This window comes from Agelaius phoeniceus, chromosome 3, assembly GCF_051311805.1.
Source record: "Agelaius phoeniceus isolate bAgePho1 chromosome 3, bAgePho1.hap1, whole genome shotgun sequence".
NCBI classification, from domain to species: Eukaryota; Metazoa; Chordata; class Aves; order Passeriformes; family Icteridae; genus Agelaius; species Agelaius phoeniceus.
Window position 1 is genome coordinate 50,095,822 of NC_135267.1, and position 20,646 is coordinate 50,116,467.

Genomic DNA, 20,646 nt, shown 5'->3' on the forward strand with positions numbered 1-20,646 from the left:
AGCAAAGGGATCCTCCTGGTTTCTGGCCACCACATGCCATAGGTTAGCAAACGTTAGTAATTTTTAAATTACTGAAATGGAAGGAATCACTGTACAACCAATCAAGCAGCACTCAAAGAGGAAGGAAACATAATACAGTATTTATTTGTTTATCCATTGCTCACGGTCTGGTGAGCATAGTGAAGTGCTGCAATTGTATTTATTAGCAAATCTGTCTTTTACACTGATGTGTAGATGAAGAAAAATGTTTATATAATGTTTGAAAAAGCTTTTTCAGGGACTTTGAAGAATCCTAAATCAAAATTAGGAATTTCTATTTCATTGTAGTAAAATGTTGAGATTCCAAATTTTTTTTTCATCTGTGTTGAATCTCCGTTTAAGAAACTTTTGAAGTTTGATTGCAGTGAAGTTGCTTCTCACAAATGTATACATTCTGACATCCGATAGAACCTTTACTACTTTCCAGTGTGCCCCATTATAAAATATTTGCATAAAATTACAGCATGTTTCTAGCTTCCTGAAAGATGTCAGTGAATAGCTCTGTATAATTTGCAATCTACTGTTCATGATGAAAGGTTAGAAAAAAGCTTATTGCTGTCTTTCATTGAATAATTATTTGTATAAAAATTTTTAATATACTTCGAGTTGATCTCCAAACACACCAAGGAAGAGTACCTCCCTTCACCCAGTATGATAAAAATAAATGAGGATGATGAACATTCAAAAACGAAAGGAGAAGAAATGTAAGAAAACAGGACTGTCCAGACTGTCAGATCAATTGCTGTGCAACTTAATATGCAAGATGATTGCAAACATTTGTTTAAATAATTAGGGAAACAGACCACCTGCAGCAGTGGACAACCTGGTCATCTTTCTTCAGCTGCTTTCTGATTTGGAGTTCGGTATTTATGGGGTTTTTTTCAGTTTGTAAAATCCTGTTTGTGCACAATGAAACTAGACTTCAACTGTTTGGTTTTCTTCACAAAAAAGCTGGTCTGTTTTTTGAAGCAGCATACCAGTATTCCCTTTTTGGAAGGGCTGCTGTGTGCCTGAGGCACATGTGAGTGCATAAACCTAATACCACAGTAAAATCCCTTACCGTGTGATACAAGTTTTTTTGCTTTAAACTATCTCCTGTGAAGCACCCAAATCATAACATGTAGAAAATCTAAGGCTATGTAATTGGTGTCTTATCCTGATACACAACATTCATTATGTTTTCTGGTAGTTTTATTAAAGAATTGATTTTTTTTTCCAGACATCTCTGTAAGTATGATAACATGCAGAATATTTTCCTTGGATTATGTCTTCTTTGAGGAGTTTTTTTCTCTTTCACTCTCTTAAACAGTGGTAACCAGACTTAACTAATCTCAGCAGAATTGATGCTTTTTTCATCTGGGTTGCCTTCTTTGACTAGTACCAAATAATTTAAGCCCTCTTGATTCCTTGTTTCCATTAGTGTGGCTGAAAGAATGCTGTCTGAATCTGCACATGGGATATCATTATCTGCATTAAAAGAAAAAAAAAAAAGGTAAGAGAAAATAAAATAAAATGGAAAAATATTTTAAAAACTTAATTAAAAAAAAGAAAATACAACACTCAGTAATACACATGCAGTATTAGAAAGCGAACAAAATCAGACAGCTGCTGGAGAAAGTTGAAAGCATGATGATTCAAATTTATTTTCTGCTATTGTCTGCAGAAAATGTACAGAAAGTGGACCAGAACTTGAAGTAAATAATTTGGGAAAGGTTACTTATCAGTGTTCATACCTCCAGAGGCAGCAATACTGTCATGAATGCATGACTTGCTTCTTTTCCTTGTAAAGAAGCATAAAGCAAAAATTATTTCAATCTGAACCTTTGTAGTAAGCCTGTTAATAATACTGCTAAAGACTCCTGTAACATTGGCAGTTTTCTATCTACAAAATCATTATATACTGTCTCTCTAGAGGACTAGTCTAGGCTTCTGTCTCTGTAGTATTCTGCTCTTCCAGAAGCTTAAACTTGGCAATCCACTGTGTTTTTCACGTTTTAAAAAACTTTCAATTTTTCCTTAATTTGATGTAGTTTATCTATACATAGTTGCTTGAGATTTATTGCAGGGGATATAAATTTTTAAAAATATAAGAATTGTTAACCAAGCACTTAAGTTATAATTGCTACTATTTTTTGCATTTATTTTTGTAACGTGTACCTTCTTTTATTACGCTCCCTCCTTGTTTTACTTCATAACTGAAAAATTAAGCATATGACATTCAGGGTTATCTGTTCAAAGGAATCACAAGCATTGTGCTATTGCACCAGGCAACACACAATTTATTATGTCACTATAATCACACATCTCCCCTATAGCTATAAAGTCAGAAATTTATTCCACATGCTAGAGTCCATTAGCATAGGAAATATTATCAGGAAAAGCCTGAAAGAGAATTTTGATTTTAGAAACCTGTTAGCAAGATGGGGTTTGGGACACAGAGCAAACTGTGGTCACATACCACAGTGACTGACAGCAATGAGAAATCATTTGATACTTTGTCAGTTTAGGGCTATTATGGCCATATTTAGTATTTCAGCTCCAACTAAGCCTTTACCAACCAGTTCAGCTCTTCTCTGTAGCTGTTTTATTTTTTTTTTTTTTTTTTTGTTTAACTTAATGGCAATCTTCAGGGACAATTTGCTTTGGAAAAGGCACACAGGCAAATGCTGAGGGCACGTTTGCAGCAAACTCTTAAGAGGGAAACCTTAAAATAAGGACCCAAGTAAAACTGGGTATTTACAGACCAGACATATGCCGGCTGACCTGCCTAAGTATAGAACACTAGAGGAGCATTCAGATTTGTTTCCTGTATAAGTATCTGGAACTGATGAGGTGATGTTTACACAAATGTGAGTATGAGGTCACTGAGATATTTTTACCAGATATATAGATACATTACTAATTCTTTCCCCAACAGGTCTGAAGAACTAGAGAATATATAAAATTTTATAATCCTCTTTCAGCTTATGCACCACTGTGTTTCTCATTAAGAAAAAAAGAGCTAAAAAATCAAACACCTTGCCTTGGTTTTACATTTTGAGCTGTGGGAATGCAATAAGGAAGAAATACTGTTTTTGCAAAATATTCTTATCACATCCAATGATGGAGGAAGAATATAATATTGATGACCTTTCTCCTATGACAGGTGTAAGATACATTGCCACTTTGACTGTCACATTTTTGACTGTAAGTGCCCTTTCCTTCACTGTTGAGTCATCTCTCAGTGCAGTGTTCAGCACTGATGAAAGTTCAGAACCATTCTGCTCTACAAGACAAAGCTACACAAAGATCTCAAGTTATATAGTACAACGCTCAACTGTTACGTAAGTCAGCAAAGCAAGCAAATTGTTTTTGCTCATTTAGTTGGAGCAGAAGAATGGACAGAGACACAAAATACTAAAAATGAGCGATTGAAGAAAAAATTCATTATATATTGTAAAATTTCCCCAGAAATGTGCAGACTAGAAGCCCTACCAGCACCCTGGGAAGCTGAAGTCAAGTCAGAGAATTCTGAATAATCTTTGGAAGGCCCTCCCAAAAAATGTTAAGAAATTGAAGGAGGATAGAGAGAAACCGGAGTGGAGAGGCAGGTTGGTATATTTATAAGATATCACTATTTTCTTTTCAGTTTTAACATCGCTAAAATTAGTTGATTGATGTACAGTCATGCTGGGTTATACGTGAGTAAATGCAGGATAAACCATGTGATGTGATCCCCTCAGATTTCACAAGCAAAGCTGGGCTGAGTCAACAAAACACCCCAAGAGGAGACGTCCAAGGAGCACCTTCATAAAATCTGCAGTCATGCTGGAGGGTCAGCTCTACAGGCTTGAATTCTGAGGGGTTGTCCATACTGCAAACTGGTGCATAAGTGTAGAGTTACCTAGGTTTGCTTTAAACAACCTATCTCAGGGCATGAGGCAGGCTTGCCCTGTCAGTCCAGAGCTTTGTACAGGCTGAGGAGTACCCCACTGAGAAGCAGGATCCCGCTGAGCTCTGTGCTGTCCCAGGCTGCTTCCTACAGCTAAAACGGCAAGTTCAAAGCTCAGCATTGTACTTGCACAGACACGTCTCAGGTCCTAAATGCATGTGGCTTTGACCTTGCTGGACATTTTTCCTAGTAGAGCTGTGCTTAAAGCTTAAAGGCTGTGCTTAGAACTTGTGCATAAAGCACATCTGAGCCAAACTGCAGGTAAATGAATTACAACCCCTCTCTCCGGGGATCGGCAGAAGTTTACTCCAGAGAGCCCCACATTAACTGACACACGAAACAATGATCGCCTGACTCATACTATAGAGGAGTAGAGTTTGCTTGCTTAGCCTCCTCTGAGAAGACCAGCCCTGACCTGATAAAATCTGTGCTTTTCCCTTCCCCATCCCAGCACCCCAGTCAGCTGCTTCCTGTCACAGGGCAGCCGCAGAGTCGAGCCAGGCCGTGGGTCCTGCCTCACGGTCACAGAGTGCCTGTCCTTGCCTGCTTGGTAAACTCTGGGGGCTCACAACATGTTTTGAAGTCCTGCCTAGAAGGGTGCAAATTTTTGTGGTGTCTTGATAAGCAGACGAGGGGGTTTTGGTGTTTAAATTCAAGAAGGTGACAAAATTTAAGAAGAGAAAGAATGTCAGTAGAAAAACTGATTGGTTGAGACTGAATAAACTGATCTAGAGATGCTGATCTTATATTACAGCTATTTCAGGGCCAGACCCTCAGCTAGCATAAATTAATGAAGTTCCACTGAAACCTGTGGGGTGCCACCAATTTACACCAGCTAAGTAGCCAGCCTGAGACGTTACTAATTCCGGGTGACATAATCCCATATGATGCTTAGCACCTTCAGTATGGTAAGGTATTTAGAAGTCCAGCCACATTTCCTGTTTCTCAGTAATACCCTCCTCTTTTTCTGTCCTTTGTCACTGCTGCACAATGTATGTGGCAGTAAACAAGAGGCTGGCTGACTTACTGGCATGGATGAAAGATATACCCCCCAGCAAACACATTTGAGAGAAACACCTGATGACATATCTTTGTTAAGGGTGAAAACGGTGGCTATTGAACCTTGACTTCTTTACTCCAGCCACCTTGGTTAGCTCAAGGAGACAGCTCCTGTGTAGAGAGTATTTTCCTGATACCTGATGGCCACCTGGAGCAGGAGGAGCTGTGTTTCAGTTCCTGCACATAGCCAGTAAGAATATAAATAGAACAAATATATATCCGTTTTAATACTCCACTCTGTATTATGTATCAGTGGAGATATATCGGTGTTTCCTGCCTAATGAAGCATATGATCTTGCATGGTTTGAGGGTGACTCACTGAGCTTTGCTATTCTGTCAGACACTAAAGGTGCTAAAAGTGAGAATTTTGTTCACCCTACATTTCCCCTGCACTAATCTGCTGGAAGCATTGTGTCTCTTTTTATTTTAATGTATTTTTTAGAGAACTGTGTACTTAAATCTTTGTGTCCTAGTAATTACATACATAAACCTGCTTCTTACCTAGTTTATTAAAATTTATAATATAAATGCACAAAAAATACCCCACTTCTACATTTGCTGCAATGCAATAAAACTTTCTCCATGTTACAAAACAAGATTCATTTTACCAAGTTTTAACCACCCAGGTCTTTCATGCCCAGTTTAAGCTCCTTGCCTAGACTGTCTTTACAGTCAACAGAGAAAGGAGGAATGAATCACTTTGTGGAGATGCTTAATCCACATCCTTGCCTTTACACATTAACATCCCCTAAATATGTCTAGGAGTCTCTGGTGACAGCCTAGACACCCAGTGTAAAGGCAGTTTTTATGTTTTAGTTGCCTATATCTATCCACATCTGTCTACACATCTGTCTTACAGTCTCACACCATCTGGTTTTTTCCTTCAGTCTACAGCAAAGTATTGGTGTGATTTCACTTGCAGCATCATATGGCTCATGTGCACTCTCTGGAATCAAAAACCATTTGTCTGGAGTACAAATAAGAAGCTATTACACCACCAAGTTCCCCTTTTCTTGCAGTGCTGTAACCACTCACTCTTTTTTGGAAGCAGGCTTTTCTCTGACCTCTGCAGGCTTTGGGTCAGCCGCTCACTGAGCTAAGAGGGGAAGAGGATTACTGAATTTCAGAAAAACACAAAGGAGACTAGATACAAGGTTCTAAAAATGTTCCTTATCAACACATCTGCTTTAGAGAAGCTTCCATTTGCCCAAGTGATTATTTTACGTTCAGAGAGGTGTGGAGTAGTTTTTAAAAGGCAGTTTGGTTTAGGAAAATAAACTGATAACTCTTACATGAGGAACAGAAAACAGGTACTCAGCCAGTACAGAGAGCAAACATATAATTTTAATGATGAAATTGCTGATTCTAGCTTTAATATCAAGTCCTCTCAGTGCAAAATTTTGCTCTGAGATTTAAAAAAAATACAGATGACAGTTTTAGCAAGTAACCTGAATTGCTGAAGAAATAAATACACTGCCTTTGGAAAGAAAAAGGAAAAAAAGAAACATTACTAAATTCTAACTCTTGTATCTTGCCACATTTTTCAAACAATATCTCCAGTTTAGAATTTAAAAATCATGGTTTTGAGGCCAAATAAGTTTCCTTTCAGTCTTTAGTCTTTTATCCTGGATTTTCTCCAAATGCCTGGCATCTCCTCTTGCCAGAGGAGCCTCTTTTTCTAAGCAATTATACATCTTTTCCATATAGGTCCAAAAGCCATAGTAAGGAGTAGCCCTGATAAGAATAGTCCTTCTAGGTCATAAAGGCAAGAAGTCTCTCCAGCTGCTTAATGCCCAGTTGTCTGATGTCAGAAAAGGCGTTTGCCAAATCAAACAGGTGTTTCCATCTGTAAAGGGGCACTCACAGGACCTGAAAAGCTATAGTGCTGTCTTATATGTGCAAATGTAAAAACTGATGTCTGAAAATAGATGGTCCAGTTATTTTTACAGCAATGCAGGGTTGTCCTTCTAGCATGCTGCGCTTCTTGGAACTGGGGGAAGAACAGACTATCTTTCAGCAATGAATGGGAACTCTGGTGACAGGGCCTGTGCTCAGGAAATTCCCATTGAATTCAAAACCCACTGGTGTCTCAGTCCTCTGGCTGGATAGTGCTGCCCTCACTCAAATAAATATTGTTACTGCTACTTTAAGCCCAAAATCAATGTCTTGGGGAAGCCTGTCAGAGCAAGAAGGAAAAGCTCTAAGCTGGTAGACCCTGGTCCTGAGTTTACCTGCCTCCCTTCCAATGCAGCAGCACCAGGAGGTGCTGGTATTGCTCAGGCATGTTTATGGACACTTGATGCCTGCTTTAGAAGGGTAAATCTTGCAATAACATAGCAAGTGCCCCTTTTGCCATGCCCATGCTCTCTGTTCTAGCATGCTGTCCACTAGCAGCCTGTCTGTATTGGTTTACCCACACTTGCCATCTCTATGTCACACTGCACTGGCATTAAGGTTATTGAGAAAATCTAATGTTTTTCAGCTCTCCCACCTATGAAAATCACCAACAGCCTGCATGGACCTGCTAGAAGTGGCCGGGTAAGACTCAACAGAATTTGGAAGATGTAAGGCTAAGTATCTTAGCTATTTTGAGGCATGTAATTTCACTTTGCTTGACATTTGTCTCTTTCTTTTGAAACTAGGTCACCTGGTGAGAGCAAGCATTTCTTGGCTGGACGCTCGTGGCTGGGGTTTCATAACACACAAAGGCCAGTGACTGTGTAACATTTTTGGAAAATATTGTCGAGGACAATCCATCATGGAACAGATTTTGGATTATTTGTTTTGGCTGTCATCTTTCTACTACTACTAGGAACACAAGGAATACTTCACTTAGTCCCAGCTAGAAATGAATACAAATTTTAAAAATCACTAACTTATTATACAATGTGTTACAAATTACAGTCTGAGACATATTCCATGCCCCAAACTGTTTTTGACAGGGTCATAGTGGAGCACACATTTTAGTCTGGAAACTCAAGTAGAACCTGAATGGCCTTTTCTTGCTTAAATCAATCTCACTTCTGGAGCCCACATCTTACTGAATTCTGCTGCATGAGATTTACATGGCAGGCAGAAAAACTGTCAAATTAATTCAAGGCTGGAGAGCTATAGAAAATTGACATGCATGTGTCCTTGATCAGAAAATCCAGCAACAATAAAACATCACAAGGACTCTAGAGCTTCAATCAAGTAAACAGCATGACATTTTAATGGGCTTATTAAGACTGTGCTTGGGGAAAGAGGGAGATAGCCTACAGGTCAATTATAGATATACAGGAAAATTACTATGGCATTATACATGCAAAGAGCTAGTCAAGTGTTTAGCCTTTTAAAATCCATTTAAATTGAAGGATGATATGCAGATGAATAAAATTCAAGCTACCCTATTTCCTAAAGGGTATTTCCTATATGAGAATCACCAAATGAACCTGAAGAGAAGTTAAGAAGGACTTTTGAGAACTGAAGCATGAAAACATTGAATAGAAGCATGAAAACAGTTGCTTTGTCTTCTCCTCCCAATGCAGATCCAGCAATGGGTCTGAGGCACCAGCAGCTGGGCAGAACCTATGGAAAGGGAAGAATGAGAGGAAGCCAGAAGAGGGAACATGACAGCTGGTGGGGAAAGGTCCAAGGCTCAGGAAGAGATTGTGCCAAGTAGAAGTTCTGACAGCCAAAGCTCTGCCTACACTGAATTGCCCTGCTTACCACAGTGGGCCAGATTTTACCAACTAAGTTATTATAAACAGGTTTAATGGAGTCTGATTTTAAAAGTGACTCCTCTCAACAGATCCTCTGACTAAAATTACATTATGGAGTACAGAGCTATTATTAAGACCACCCTTAAAGTCCATTATACTACCATATTTTCTGCACTAAACTGATTTTTTTCAAATTTTTATCCATCAAACTGACACTTCATGGAAGCCTCAATCCATGTTTTCCTTTGCATCTTGGTAATTTCTAAGAATGCAACTTTTGTTCCTGGCAAATAAGCAAAACAATGGGGTTTTTCTGTGACCTTTTGTGTGACAGAACCTGAAATTTTGGCAAAATAAGGTTTCTTACATTAAGAATGTGTATTTGTCATCCCAGTGAAAGTAATTATTTGCTTAAATTGAGCAAGTTAACTGCTGGAGAAAGTCAGGCTTATCTGACACATGCTAAGCAGAGACTTGCACTGAAATGAAAACTCTTTCATGTTACATCTGTGCCAGGTCTATTCCACCACAAACATGGTAACCAACCTTCCAGCCCCTTTCCCCAATTCCAAGCAGCAGAAAGGTAGGTTTCTCCAGAAATTTCAGCCCTACTAAAATTTTGACAGATATTGATGTAATGCCACAAGAACTTCTTAACTCTGTTAGTTTTCATGTCTCTGTTGTCTGTGGAGTTAGGGAACACAGAGATGTCTAAGCCAGGAAACCAAACTAGCTCAGGAGTGGGTGCAAGCCCTGTGTCCAGTGGATGCTGTGCTCCTATAGCCATCTGAAAATTAAACACCTAGTCTGAGATACTATAGTTGAGATGATGTATTTTGGACACTATCCTGAGCAATGTGTTTGGGGGGACCCTGCTTGAGCAGGGATGTTGGACTGGGTGACTTCCAGTGGTCCCTTCCAGTCTCACCCACCCTGTGATGCTACATGAACCAAATTAAATGTGGCAAGTCACCTGGATGCCAGCCATCATCAGTGAAGAGTAAGGCAAAAGGTGACCCCTTTCCTGCTGTGATACATGCCCAAAAAACAGCAGCTGTCACTTTCTGCTTCTGACTGCAGAGCTACCTAGAAGGGTATCCTAGATGAGGCTCCTAGCCTGTAGACAGCTGCATTTAGGTGAGATAAAGTCCATCCAAAATGTAAGGCCTATTAGCTTGGGCATAGTGCCTAATTAATTGGCTGTAGTCCTTTCCTGAGCCAATGCCAGGCTTACATTTGTGCCAGACAAAGTATCTCTTTCCTGAATGTTGTTATTGAGAGCTAAGATACCCTTAAAGAAACTAAAGAATTACACTATATGCAAATTGTTTTTCATTATAGCATAAGGGTGCAAAATCAGCTGTTAAAAAAGCATGAAATGATAGATTATCTGTGCTGGTCCCTTCATGTCTTTATAAAGTTTTTAGTCTTGTAATGTAAACATGCCATGAACAGGCATGATTTGACATAAAGAGGAACCACAGTGGAAATAAACTGACATTTTTAAAGCTTCATCAAATTATAAAGATTAGCAAAATATCAAATTAAGTGACAATTGAACAATACCAGTGATTTGAATATAGAGAGTATCCTGAAGAAGAATGTCTATGTAGTTGTGTAATTGAATACTGTGTCATTCCTGGGATGGATCAGGAAGTTTTTAGGAAAACACAAAGTACTGAAATATCAAAACTGTTTGTGAATCAGGGTGAGTTCCTAGTTTGGTAACCATTTGTGAAGGGGAAAAAAAAAAACCCCAAAAAAAAATCACCTCCAAAATGAAGCCTTTAGATATTTTAGAAACAGGTTTGGTTTTTCTAGAGCAGAAAATAGTTCTTTCACCATTCAATATTTTTCATTATAAAACAATAGCATGCAAACAGATTAAACAGATTTCCACATGGACGCCTTCTAAGGCTCCCCTGGCTCTGCAAGGAACTTAGGCATCTATTTTATCAGAACAGGGTTGTGAACTACTAAGAATTCAGATGCAAATTGGATATCTCTGTAAGTCAGGCTTAATGACAACCTCATCGGGGTCTTTTTGCTTGGTAATCTTACACAACCTTCATCTAGTTCATTGTACCTTGCAGGCACAGAAGGAACCTTTACATGTTCACATGACAGAGGTAAATCTTTGCTGTTTCCATGCAACAGCCAGAGAATTTGAGGCAGTGACAAATGCAGGGCAGAGGCCACAAGAAGAGCGGGTGCTGGCCCAGACTCACCTTCAAAAGCTTCATTGATGACTCCAGCTGATGCCTCTCTGTTTTCAAGGCAGCAGATGAAGGACAGTGGAGATTGTTTTATCTCTTGCAGTTTGTCATGAATACAAGAAAAAGTAGGTCTGTTGTGAGGTTCTTGGGACCAGCATCTTGTCATTAATTGACAGCTGGAAAAAAAATGTAAAAGCAAACAAAAATTATAACAGAGTCATTCATCTCAACACTTACCATTAAACATCTGGGAAGCAAGTTTGGCCTGAAAACTTTCTGTGTGGTACAAAGATCATCATCAGCTGCTGAGGCAATGAAAAACAAATTAAAGATCAAATTAAAGTCGAGAATAATTACTATAAAACATTTTAATTCTTCAGCAATGGATATTTTTGAGATTGGAAGCAGATATAACATTTTTTTTATAAGACACATTTGCTATGAACATCTACTCTCCCTGAAGAAGTCAGGAATACTTTCTAAGAAAGCAGACAAGGAGGAAATTCTCTCGCAGAAAAAAAATTTAAAAAAAAAAAAGCAAGTGTAAAATCAGAAATTAACCTGATGTTTCCAACTTATTTAATCCTCTTTCAACTCAAGCTAGCTCACATTCAGGAGAAGTTCAAGGCAAACCCTCCAGCACAGGGAGGGTTAATTTCAACTTCTACCTCCAGGTCAAAGCAAATAGGAATAAGCTTTCCAAAGGCAAACATGGTATGAGTTTCCTCTGGGTGCAGGGATTCCAGCCCACCTTGGACAATCCTATTGTTACCATTTAGTGGAAAACTTACCTCCTGTTTGTCTAAATGATAGGGTTGGTTTTTATTCCTTGCTCAAGGTGAGTTTATGCTACACAAAACCAAATCCTACAAAAGCCAGGGACAGACAGGCTGAAAACCAAAACACAGCCAGCACCTGGACATGCTAAATGTTGGGAGTGGAAAGAGGTCTCAGAGTCTCAAAACCAGAGATAACCAGTGAAAGGCTGGTTCAGGAAGCTGCATCTGGAATGTGGAGCATTTACCTCTAAGCCTTAAGTTCAAACCCTCCCCTGACAAACATCTTCCCAGACCTGCTGCTATGTGACACCAGGCGTTAATCTGTTATGTGAAATGAATTGCCTTGCTCAGATCCTCACTTATCCATCTTAAAAAGATGACTGCTGTCCTTCACCACAACTGGGCATCTTAAAAAGCCCTTGGTGACAGCTGGGAGGAATCGCTTGGCTTCTGATTTTCCAATGGTATTTTTCATTAAAATATTAGTGTCAAGTGAGAATGTGAGTAGAAAAATTGTTGCAAAGCCACTTGTCATCAACCTGTATTCTTGTGGTTTTCAAGTTGAACAGAGTAATTATGTTTTTTCAAGAGGATTCCATGAAATTTTGAAAATCTGTTTTAGGAATCTAAAAAGTGGTATTGGCTTCCTAACACCCCGAATCAATTCATCTGCTTACTTTCAGGAGTACTGGTTATTACTGATGACACTGGAAATACAGAAAGAAAAGAACTGAATAGGTCTCAAAAAAAAGTTAAATAACTGGTTTTCCTTCTGCTGCCAGCAAAGTGTCTGTCACACTGAATTCCAGCCTTAGATGCTGGAAGCCAAACAATCTTCTTTCTGGTCATGCTTGTTGGTAGGATATCCAGGCAAAAAAACATGAGCTCAGGTGCTGTGCTTCATCAGGTTCACACTTGGGCTCTCATGAGCAGAGCCTTGTGGAAGAAACAGCCAGCCACTGACCAAGAAAGAAACAGGATGTGATGCAGAAGTCATAGACTCTGAGAATGTTTGGGGTTGGAAGGGACCTTCAAGGATCATCTTGTCCGACCCACCAGCCATGTGCAGGGACATCTTCCACCACATCAGGTTGCTCAATGCCCCACCCAACCTGGCCTTGAACAGCTCCAGGGATGGGGTATCCACAGCTTCTCTGGGCAATCTTTTTCAGTGTTTCACCACCCTTATTGTAAAATAATTCTTTCTTATATACAATCTAAATTTACCCTCTTTTCATTTATGAAACAAGAACATTGCAAGTGTGAAATATGAACTTTTTTGTTTTGTTTCCTGTGACCAATCTCTGCCTCTCTAAATAACTATTTTTATTGGACAATCTGCTTTATAAAGCCGTTCAGTTTTTCTATGGAGTAAGGATATTAACTTCTGCCAAAACTGTAATTCAGTACTGTAATTTTCTCATTTTAATTATATTCCATGTTTTTATTTCCTAAATCAAATTACTTGGTGATTGGCTTAAAGTATCAGTACTGGTATTTTTCACTAAGTGTTTAATTCAGATAGGCTTTAGGTTTCTAATGACAAAAACTTTCATGCTCTCTCAGAATATATCTGCAAATTTTACATGTACAGCTATTTCTGGCATGACATTTAGCTTTTGAGGCATGCTGTGACATCCAAAGTTTTAAATCATATGGCACAAACTTTCTTTAGTTCAGAAATGCATGAGTATGAGACCGGTGCAGAGGGAGAAAGACAGCTTAACGTGCCAAGACACATGTTAAGTGGCAGATTGAACATATTCCTATGTTCTTGGGGAACCAAACATGGGCTAGCAAATAGTGCATCACTTCATGGGAAAGAGATCCAGAGGATTCCCCTACTTCATGGGGAACGCCTGTCAGGAAGAAATGAAAAATGACAGTTCCAAACACAACATTAGCTAAAGGTTTATGTTAGGTTCAAGAACTAACCTCTACACTAGATGTACACGTACAAACCCACACTTCACACCTGTGTTTTATCAGGGGGCAACAACCAAATGTCCAACAGAGCTGCTTATGTGGGGCTGGTTAGAATTTGAGAGCCTGGAAAAGTAAAGAACTAATATTCCGTATCGGATATTAGAGGCAGAACGTGAACATTCCTGAAATGCACTATAGTGCACAGAAACTACAAGCATTACCTATTATTCTCACATGAAATGGGAAACACAATTGATGTGTGATTTTCTTAGAAAATGAGAAAATTTATCATGATAAAAAGCCCCTGATTTCATCTGATGCATTCTGTGCAAGGCCTTCATCTCTCTCACTCTCTTAATCCTTCCAGGGGATCATTGCCAGAAACAAATTGTAAAAAGCTTTTAGTTACCAAATAAAATTTTTTTATCAAAGTCGCTTATGTAAGTTTGCAAAGGACTGAGCATTCCTGAAACTGCAACTTCAAGTCAGCAAATGTCCTGGTGCTTGTACAAATTCTCTAGACTGCAATCCACAGCCTTTAAGGATTGTTAAATTATTGTTAAATTATAAAGTTCTGACTCAGTTCAGTCCAAACCTTGGCATTCTCTTGCATGCAAGCCTCATACCCATGTGGCTGTGCCAGATGTGGATTTCTGACTGAAAATGTACTTACATTCATAGATCTAATTCATGTTTCTATATATGTGTCTCATTTATACATCCCCAAGACCCTTTTTCAATTCTTTACCAAGATTTACCTAGCCACAGTTCTCTGGGGAAAAGTAGTTCCTGGAGTAGCAACTTATGGAGGCAAGGGGAAGAAATTTTCCCCCCTTCCAAATAAAAAACCAAACAAACAACCCACTTCCTTCATGCTTTTGCACCCTAAGGTTTCTGTGCCTGCCCTACTTGCACTTGCAGTGTAAGCCCATCACAGATTCCTAAACACTTCTCAGCTGAAGTACTTTGGCCTTTGAACTCTCTTCCTATCAGCGATGGTTTGTTTTGTCAAATGACAATGAGCAAGTCAAAGTGCTGAGGAGACAATTACTGACTGCTGATGTCCTGATGCAGGTTCAAAACCACAAGGAGGGAAGCAGGAATGTCAAGAATCCCGGCATGCCATTAATGACCTAGCAAAGCAGCAAAAAGCTGTTTGTGCTACTGACAGAAGCTGCATGCAGGTGCTGAGTGTTCACCAAATGAGATAAAAGATGGTACAAGAGTCTAAGCTCATCAGCTCTTTGGCTTTCAAAAACTACTATTAGACACTGATTCTACAAGTTACAACAGGCAGACCAGTATGTAGGACCTATCTGCTATGCTAAATTTAAGATCTGGGACCTTAAAAATTATTTCAAGCAAAAGTTTCTTGATTTTTCTGAAGATCTAGTCACTTGTTTTAGGGCAATTTATCAGCCTTTGCTTAAGTTGGAGGGTCAGAATAGTACATGGATATAGCTGCCTCCTGTGCTTTTTTATTCACAGGACAGATGTATGAAAGTTTTTGAGGAAACTTTTCTCAGGAAATATTGCAATTAAAATCTCTTTGGGCTTTCATTTGTTCTGTGACTTCCAGATCTCCCTCTGTTATTAAAGTAAAATTCTAATCTCTTCAGTTCTTCAGTTCCTCCAAGTCCTAAAGCTTGGTTTGGGGTTTTTCTGTGTTTTTTATTCCTAACCTGGTATTTCAGCTATATGTACATAATGATAAATAATCACCTTCTCTTAAGCTCAGAACATGGTTACTGGTGTAAGATCTATCATGGAGATATTGGCTTGCCAAACACAGAATTATTCTCAAGTCTTTTCCTCAGCCCTGGGAGTAAGAATTGTTCACTCCAGTAGGCTCTCCTTTTTGTACAACCAGCTGTCAAGTGCATTGCTGTGACTGATTTTGCTGAGTGGGTGATAAAGAAATTGAGAGACATGAAATTAGACAATATTGAAGGATTGTTAAGCTCATGTTCTGCCTTCCTCCTTCATACACCTCTGGACAGTATGGGTTTGATCCATTTGATATATTTATTTTATTCTGTTAATTGCAAGAACTTTGCAATTAAACCTGAGTTTTGTGCTCAAGACACAAACAGAAATTGAAGGATTTACTTATCCAGTTCAGATAAAGACTAACCAGAGGTGCAGACTTCCTTTTTCCTGTAGTGCTTCAGCTTTTCTTTTTTTTGAGTTCTCTCTACAAAAGGCAGAGTTTATTTTTTCACTTTTGTTCTAATATTAGCCTGTTCCTGCACTTACCATTAAGAAAGAGTTTTCTCTATGGTCACAGACACATGATGTACAAAGACCAGTAAAGTCTTAGAGCCATCTTAACTTCTAACCAATATCTTCAGGTACTCTCAGCCTGTTCTCACACTACTAGCAGACCTATGCCCTAAATTCTCATTTACAGGCTGGTCTACTGGATGAATTAGTAGCAGGTTGGCCAGTTTTATTGGAAACAAAAGAGGATGTTGGGGTCTTCATGGGTATGACCAACTTTCACAATGATAACCAACTGGCAAAAAGCCTCTTGCTTCTTACAAATATTAGCAGCAACATTTAAACAAAATTAACTTACAGGTCATCAGGACAATTGTTTGGAGATTCCAGCCTTCCTCCTGATCGTACATGGTGTAAAACCTCTGTATTGGAGAAACCTGGATATGGCTGTTGACCCAAAGTCAATGTTTCCCACACTAGTACACCAAAAGCCCTGAGAGGCACCATGGAAAAAAAGAAAAAGAGAAAATTAATAACCATAGCCATCCTGAAATCTCCCTATTAACAGTTAGATTGTGTCTAACTTAAGAATAAGACTCAGAAAAATTAGGAGTAAAAAGACATAATTCAGATTTGTCCCTAAGCCAGCCTTGGAATAGCTAAAATAAATGTATAGAACTGAGATGCTTTCCCAGACTCACTGAGATGCAGCTCAGAAGACACTGAGTGCCCACATCTTCCCCAGGAAACACTCAGGTTGAGCATGTTCTCATATAAACAAGTGTTCTGAAATCTCTAGAGGTGTGGTTTAAAATGGAGAAAGACAAGTTCTTCCAAGCACCACTTGTGGAGCAATCAGCATCTCATTTGGTTTGGCACAGAGTACTAAACTACTTTCTTAGATAAGAGCAAGGGTAGCAGTCAAATAGATATGTGCAGGCACTGGGGACTTGGACAAGACCCATGGGCTGAGTACATGTGGCCACCTAAATCTGAACTGGTGTGAATCCCAGATGTCATGGATCTGGCTTAGTCTGGGTGGGGTTTTTTGTCATGTCTCCTGACAGTGGGTCTCTGCTTCTTCACAATAAACCCAAAGCCACTCAAATGCACACTTCTAGCTAACCTCCACAGAAAAAAGTACCGTGACTTTCCCCTGACGATGCTGCAAAGTCTGGTCTTCAAAATAAAACAGTCACTAGAAGAGGGTGAAATGGTAAGGGCAAAGTATTTGGCTGTTGGAAGGAAATGTCAATAAACCTAATGGAAAACAAAATGGAACAGCATGCAGGCAATCAATTCACTGCCCAATCAAGCAAAAACCACATTGTGGGCCTGGTACAACTGTAAAATTATTTGAGTGACACTAATTCCTGCCAGGCAAAATCCAAAGATCTTAAAGATTAAAGAAATTTATCCATGAAATATACTGTCATGGTATCAAATATTTCATTATATCCTTAAAATTTCACTTAGGAGGAAGTCTTCCCAAGCCTAAAAATTATAAGAGATGACAATATACAACCCTGTAATTCCTCCTCTAAACCAATATTTTCTTGCTGCAGAATTTAGTATGGTTATTGGCACAGCTTTGTGGCTGCTGTAACTCACCAGACATCAGAGCGACTTGTAAAGACACCATCAATAAGGCTTTCAGGAGCCATCCATCTGACAGGGAGTAGACCTTCTCCTCTTTTTCTGTAATAATCATTTTTATAGACATCTCTGGCAAGCCCAAAATCTCCTATCTTCACTATCCGGGATGAACGCCCATATTCCTTCTCAGACACAAGGCAGTTGCGAGCAGCCAAGTCCCTGATTTGTAAGGCAGAGAAAAGAGGATGGAGTTAGCATTGCAGAAAAACTCATGTCCGTAAGTCTTCTGGCTCAACATTGTTTTCAGAGCAGTGTGAGTCCCAAGGCTGGACTGAGTGATTTAGGGCCTCACCCAGTTAAGTTTGGCATATCTTCAGGACTGGAGATGACACAGCCCTTCTGGACAACCTGTTTCAGTGATTGTTCTGGGATGTTGTGAACAATATTATCTAATTTCCTTTGCTGTAATTTGTGCCTGTTGCTTCTTATCTTTTCCTGTACCTTTCTGAGAAAAGTCTGGCTCTGTGTCCTCTAAAGCTACCCACTAGGCAGACAAAGACACTACATGGATCTTCCACTCGTTCTTCTCTCTGTTGCATAGGATATGATTCTTGCCTAGGGTGCAGTAAGTCCTTGGTTCAGATCTTAGAGTAGCCCACCATTTTTGGAAGAGAACTCTGAGTGATATTTAGCAGAAAACATAGTGTTAGATTTTACTTCAGTACTCTCTCCTGTTGTGTTACATTGTGACATCTTTCTAGACATTTTTTCCTGGGTAAGATAATGAGTCCCAATACTGTGGGTAAACCTGGGAAGACTAAGGAAGTATGTTCTGTACCTGTGTATAAAATGCATTTTCTCTAAATAGACACAGCCTTTGCAAACATCCAAACATATATCCAAGAGGTCAGTGACATTCAGTAAAGGGCTCTGGAGCTACAAGAAACAAAGACAGAAGTTAGCTATTTCTTCTAGCTTTACCAACTCAGAATGACAAACTCCCCATGCAAGATTTCCTCACTGAAATGTATTTCCCCATTTGAAATGTATAGCTGTATTAATCAGTGCAATAAATTTTTCTAGTAGAACACATGTATATGCATTTCAGTAGAATTCAACACTGACTGCAGATTTGATCTGATTATGTAAATTAACTATGCTAATTGCTATGCTGCTATAAAATTTTATTTTGACCTCACATCATACCACGCATATTCCCAATCCACACACTAATGGGAGAAGAATTTACTTGAAATTGTTTATCCTTTATTCTTTTCTTTCCTGCTAAAGGATTTGAGGACATAGGCACAGGGACAGTGTATTCTTATATGCTTGGACCATGCTTCTCACATTAAGGATACTATTGTTATTCAAAGACAAAAAAAAACCCCTCTATGATTCCTAATAAACCACATACATGACCACCATTATTTATTATCACTTTCAAAAGGACAGTTTATGATTTTCACAGCGAGAAATAAGCAGATATCTCATGACTGAAACCACAATTTTGGTAAGCGATCTAATGACATTCAATCTTCTTCACAGCATCACTGATTGCAAGGTCAGCACTGAGTCCCAGGGTGTTTAGGAAAAGCCAGACCAGACCTTGCAAGTACAGAAACAGCTGAACATCAGTATGGACTTTTAGAAAAGGAAAAACTGAGAAACTGTGGGCAGTTACAGGTTAAAAATATGATTCTTATGGTCTTCACCTTTTTCTTTCTGGCTCCTCGTAAATAGCTAAGTAGATCCCCTCCTTCCATCAGCTCCAGGATAAGATACTGAGGTTCATTTAACAGACACACACCAAGTAACTTCAGAATGTGGGGATGATCAAATTTGCTAAACAGAAGGAAACAAGTGTAAGATGACATATGAGAAATTCAGCTGGTTGATGGCTAACAGAGTGTTTATATTTGCAAGCAATGAATGAGCGGTTTGGCCTTTACAGTCCTGCTTCTATGAACATGATTCAGTAGCTCTCTGTGCCTGGATTTGCTCAGCCATGGGGAGAGCTCAGGGACATCCTTCCAAAACACAGGCTTACACTGTCTTTGCCAGGCACTCTGATGCATGCACACATATTAAAAAGCACACTTCATTTTATTTCCAGGAAGCAAAGAAAAGTAGCCAAATGGCATTTTCTTCTAGGAATATGATTCATCACCTGTACATTAAAGGTATCTACATTCTTTTAATAGAGTATTTTTACTACTATATTCACAGTAGAACTGCTGATTCAGAGAAATACACAAAAGTAAAAGCACAAGGTGCAATATATTATTTTCACAGTTCAGCAGGGGACAGTTTTTCACAGTACATTTGCAAGAAGAACAAAATACATATGAGTAATACTTCTAAGTATACTAGCAATTGTTTGTGTGTGTGTGTCTAAGACAGGGATTACCACAGAGCAATCAGTACTCTCAGTACTGCCAGTATTCTTCAAAGAATGAAGAATATTTATTGCCTCTGACAGTGCCTGCGTTTTTTCAATCACTTCACTTGTGTTAGAAAATGCTTTTCCTCTCTCACACTGCGTGAAAGCACTTGCACAAGCAGTCAGAGAAACTTGACTCTATTGGGAGAATTGATGGTGTCCAAAATGCTGTCAAATGCAGCAGTGTAAACAAACAAGAGAGGGACATTTTCCTTCTAATCTCTTTCAATTCACCTAATCTCAGGTGTGGGCAAAGACTCTTGCAAAAAGTGCGATTTAGAATTTGACAGTTCCCCCTGGCCCCTAGCACATACCTCTCAATCAGACAAACTTTGGCACTTTCAGGAACAAAAAGAGGGGAAGGAACACCTGGCACTTTCCTCTGCACCCAGTGCAGACCTTTCTCCACTGAACCATCATGCCTTACTTCCCGAGGGATGGGACAGACACAAGAATTTTCTACATGTATTTGCACACAAATGACTCACCAATAACCAACATCAAATGACTTTTGAAATAGAAGCAACTCAATTTTCTATTTGATACATAGCAATAAAAAGGACCAAATAGTTCTGGCTTAACTGAGCCAACATGCATAACATTACAAGCCAAATTTTAATGAACATCCAAAAAGGCAAGCATAATAAAAGTTGCACCTACATATCTTGCAACTTGCATCTTATATACCTTATCTGCTTGTGAGCACTCAGATGCACTTGTTTTTCCTTTCTATCCT

At 39.1% G+C, this 20,646-nt stretch overlaps 1 protein-coding gene across 1 annotated transcript in view; it reads right to left on the minus strand.

The window, feature by feature from the left end:
• Positions 1 to 1,280: 1,280 nt before the first annotated feature.
• Positions 1,281 to 20,646, minus strand: part of ROS1 (ROS proto-oncogene 1, receptor tyrosine kinase) — a 67,730-nt gene continuing 48,364 nt past the window's right edge. Inside the window, exons 39-44 of the mRNA XM_054630068.2 lie at positions 19,183 to 19,312; positions 18,306 to 18,403; positions 17,483 to 17,686; positions 16,230 to 16,364; positions 10,959 to 11,122; positions 1,281 to 1,506 (exon numbers count right to left, since the gene is read on the minus strand). Of these exons, the coding sequence (XP_054486043.2) occupies positions 1,361 to 1,506; positions 10,959 to 11,122; positions 16,230 to 16,364; positions 17,483 to 17,686; positions 18,306 to 18,403; positions 19,183 to 19,312 (877 nt within the window). The 3' untranslated portion in view covers positions 1,281 to 1,360. The remainder of the gene's footprint in view (positions 1,507 to 10,958; positions 11,123 to 16,229; positions 16,365 to 17,482; positions 17,687 to 18,305; positions 18,404 to 19,182; positions 19,313 to 20,646) is intronic.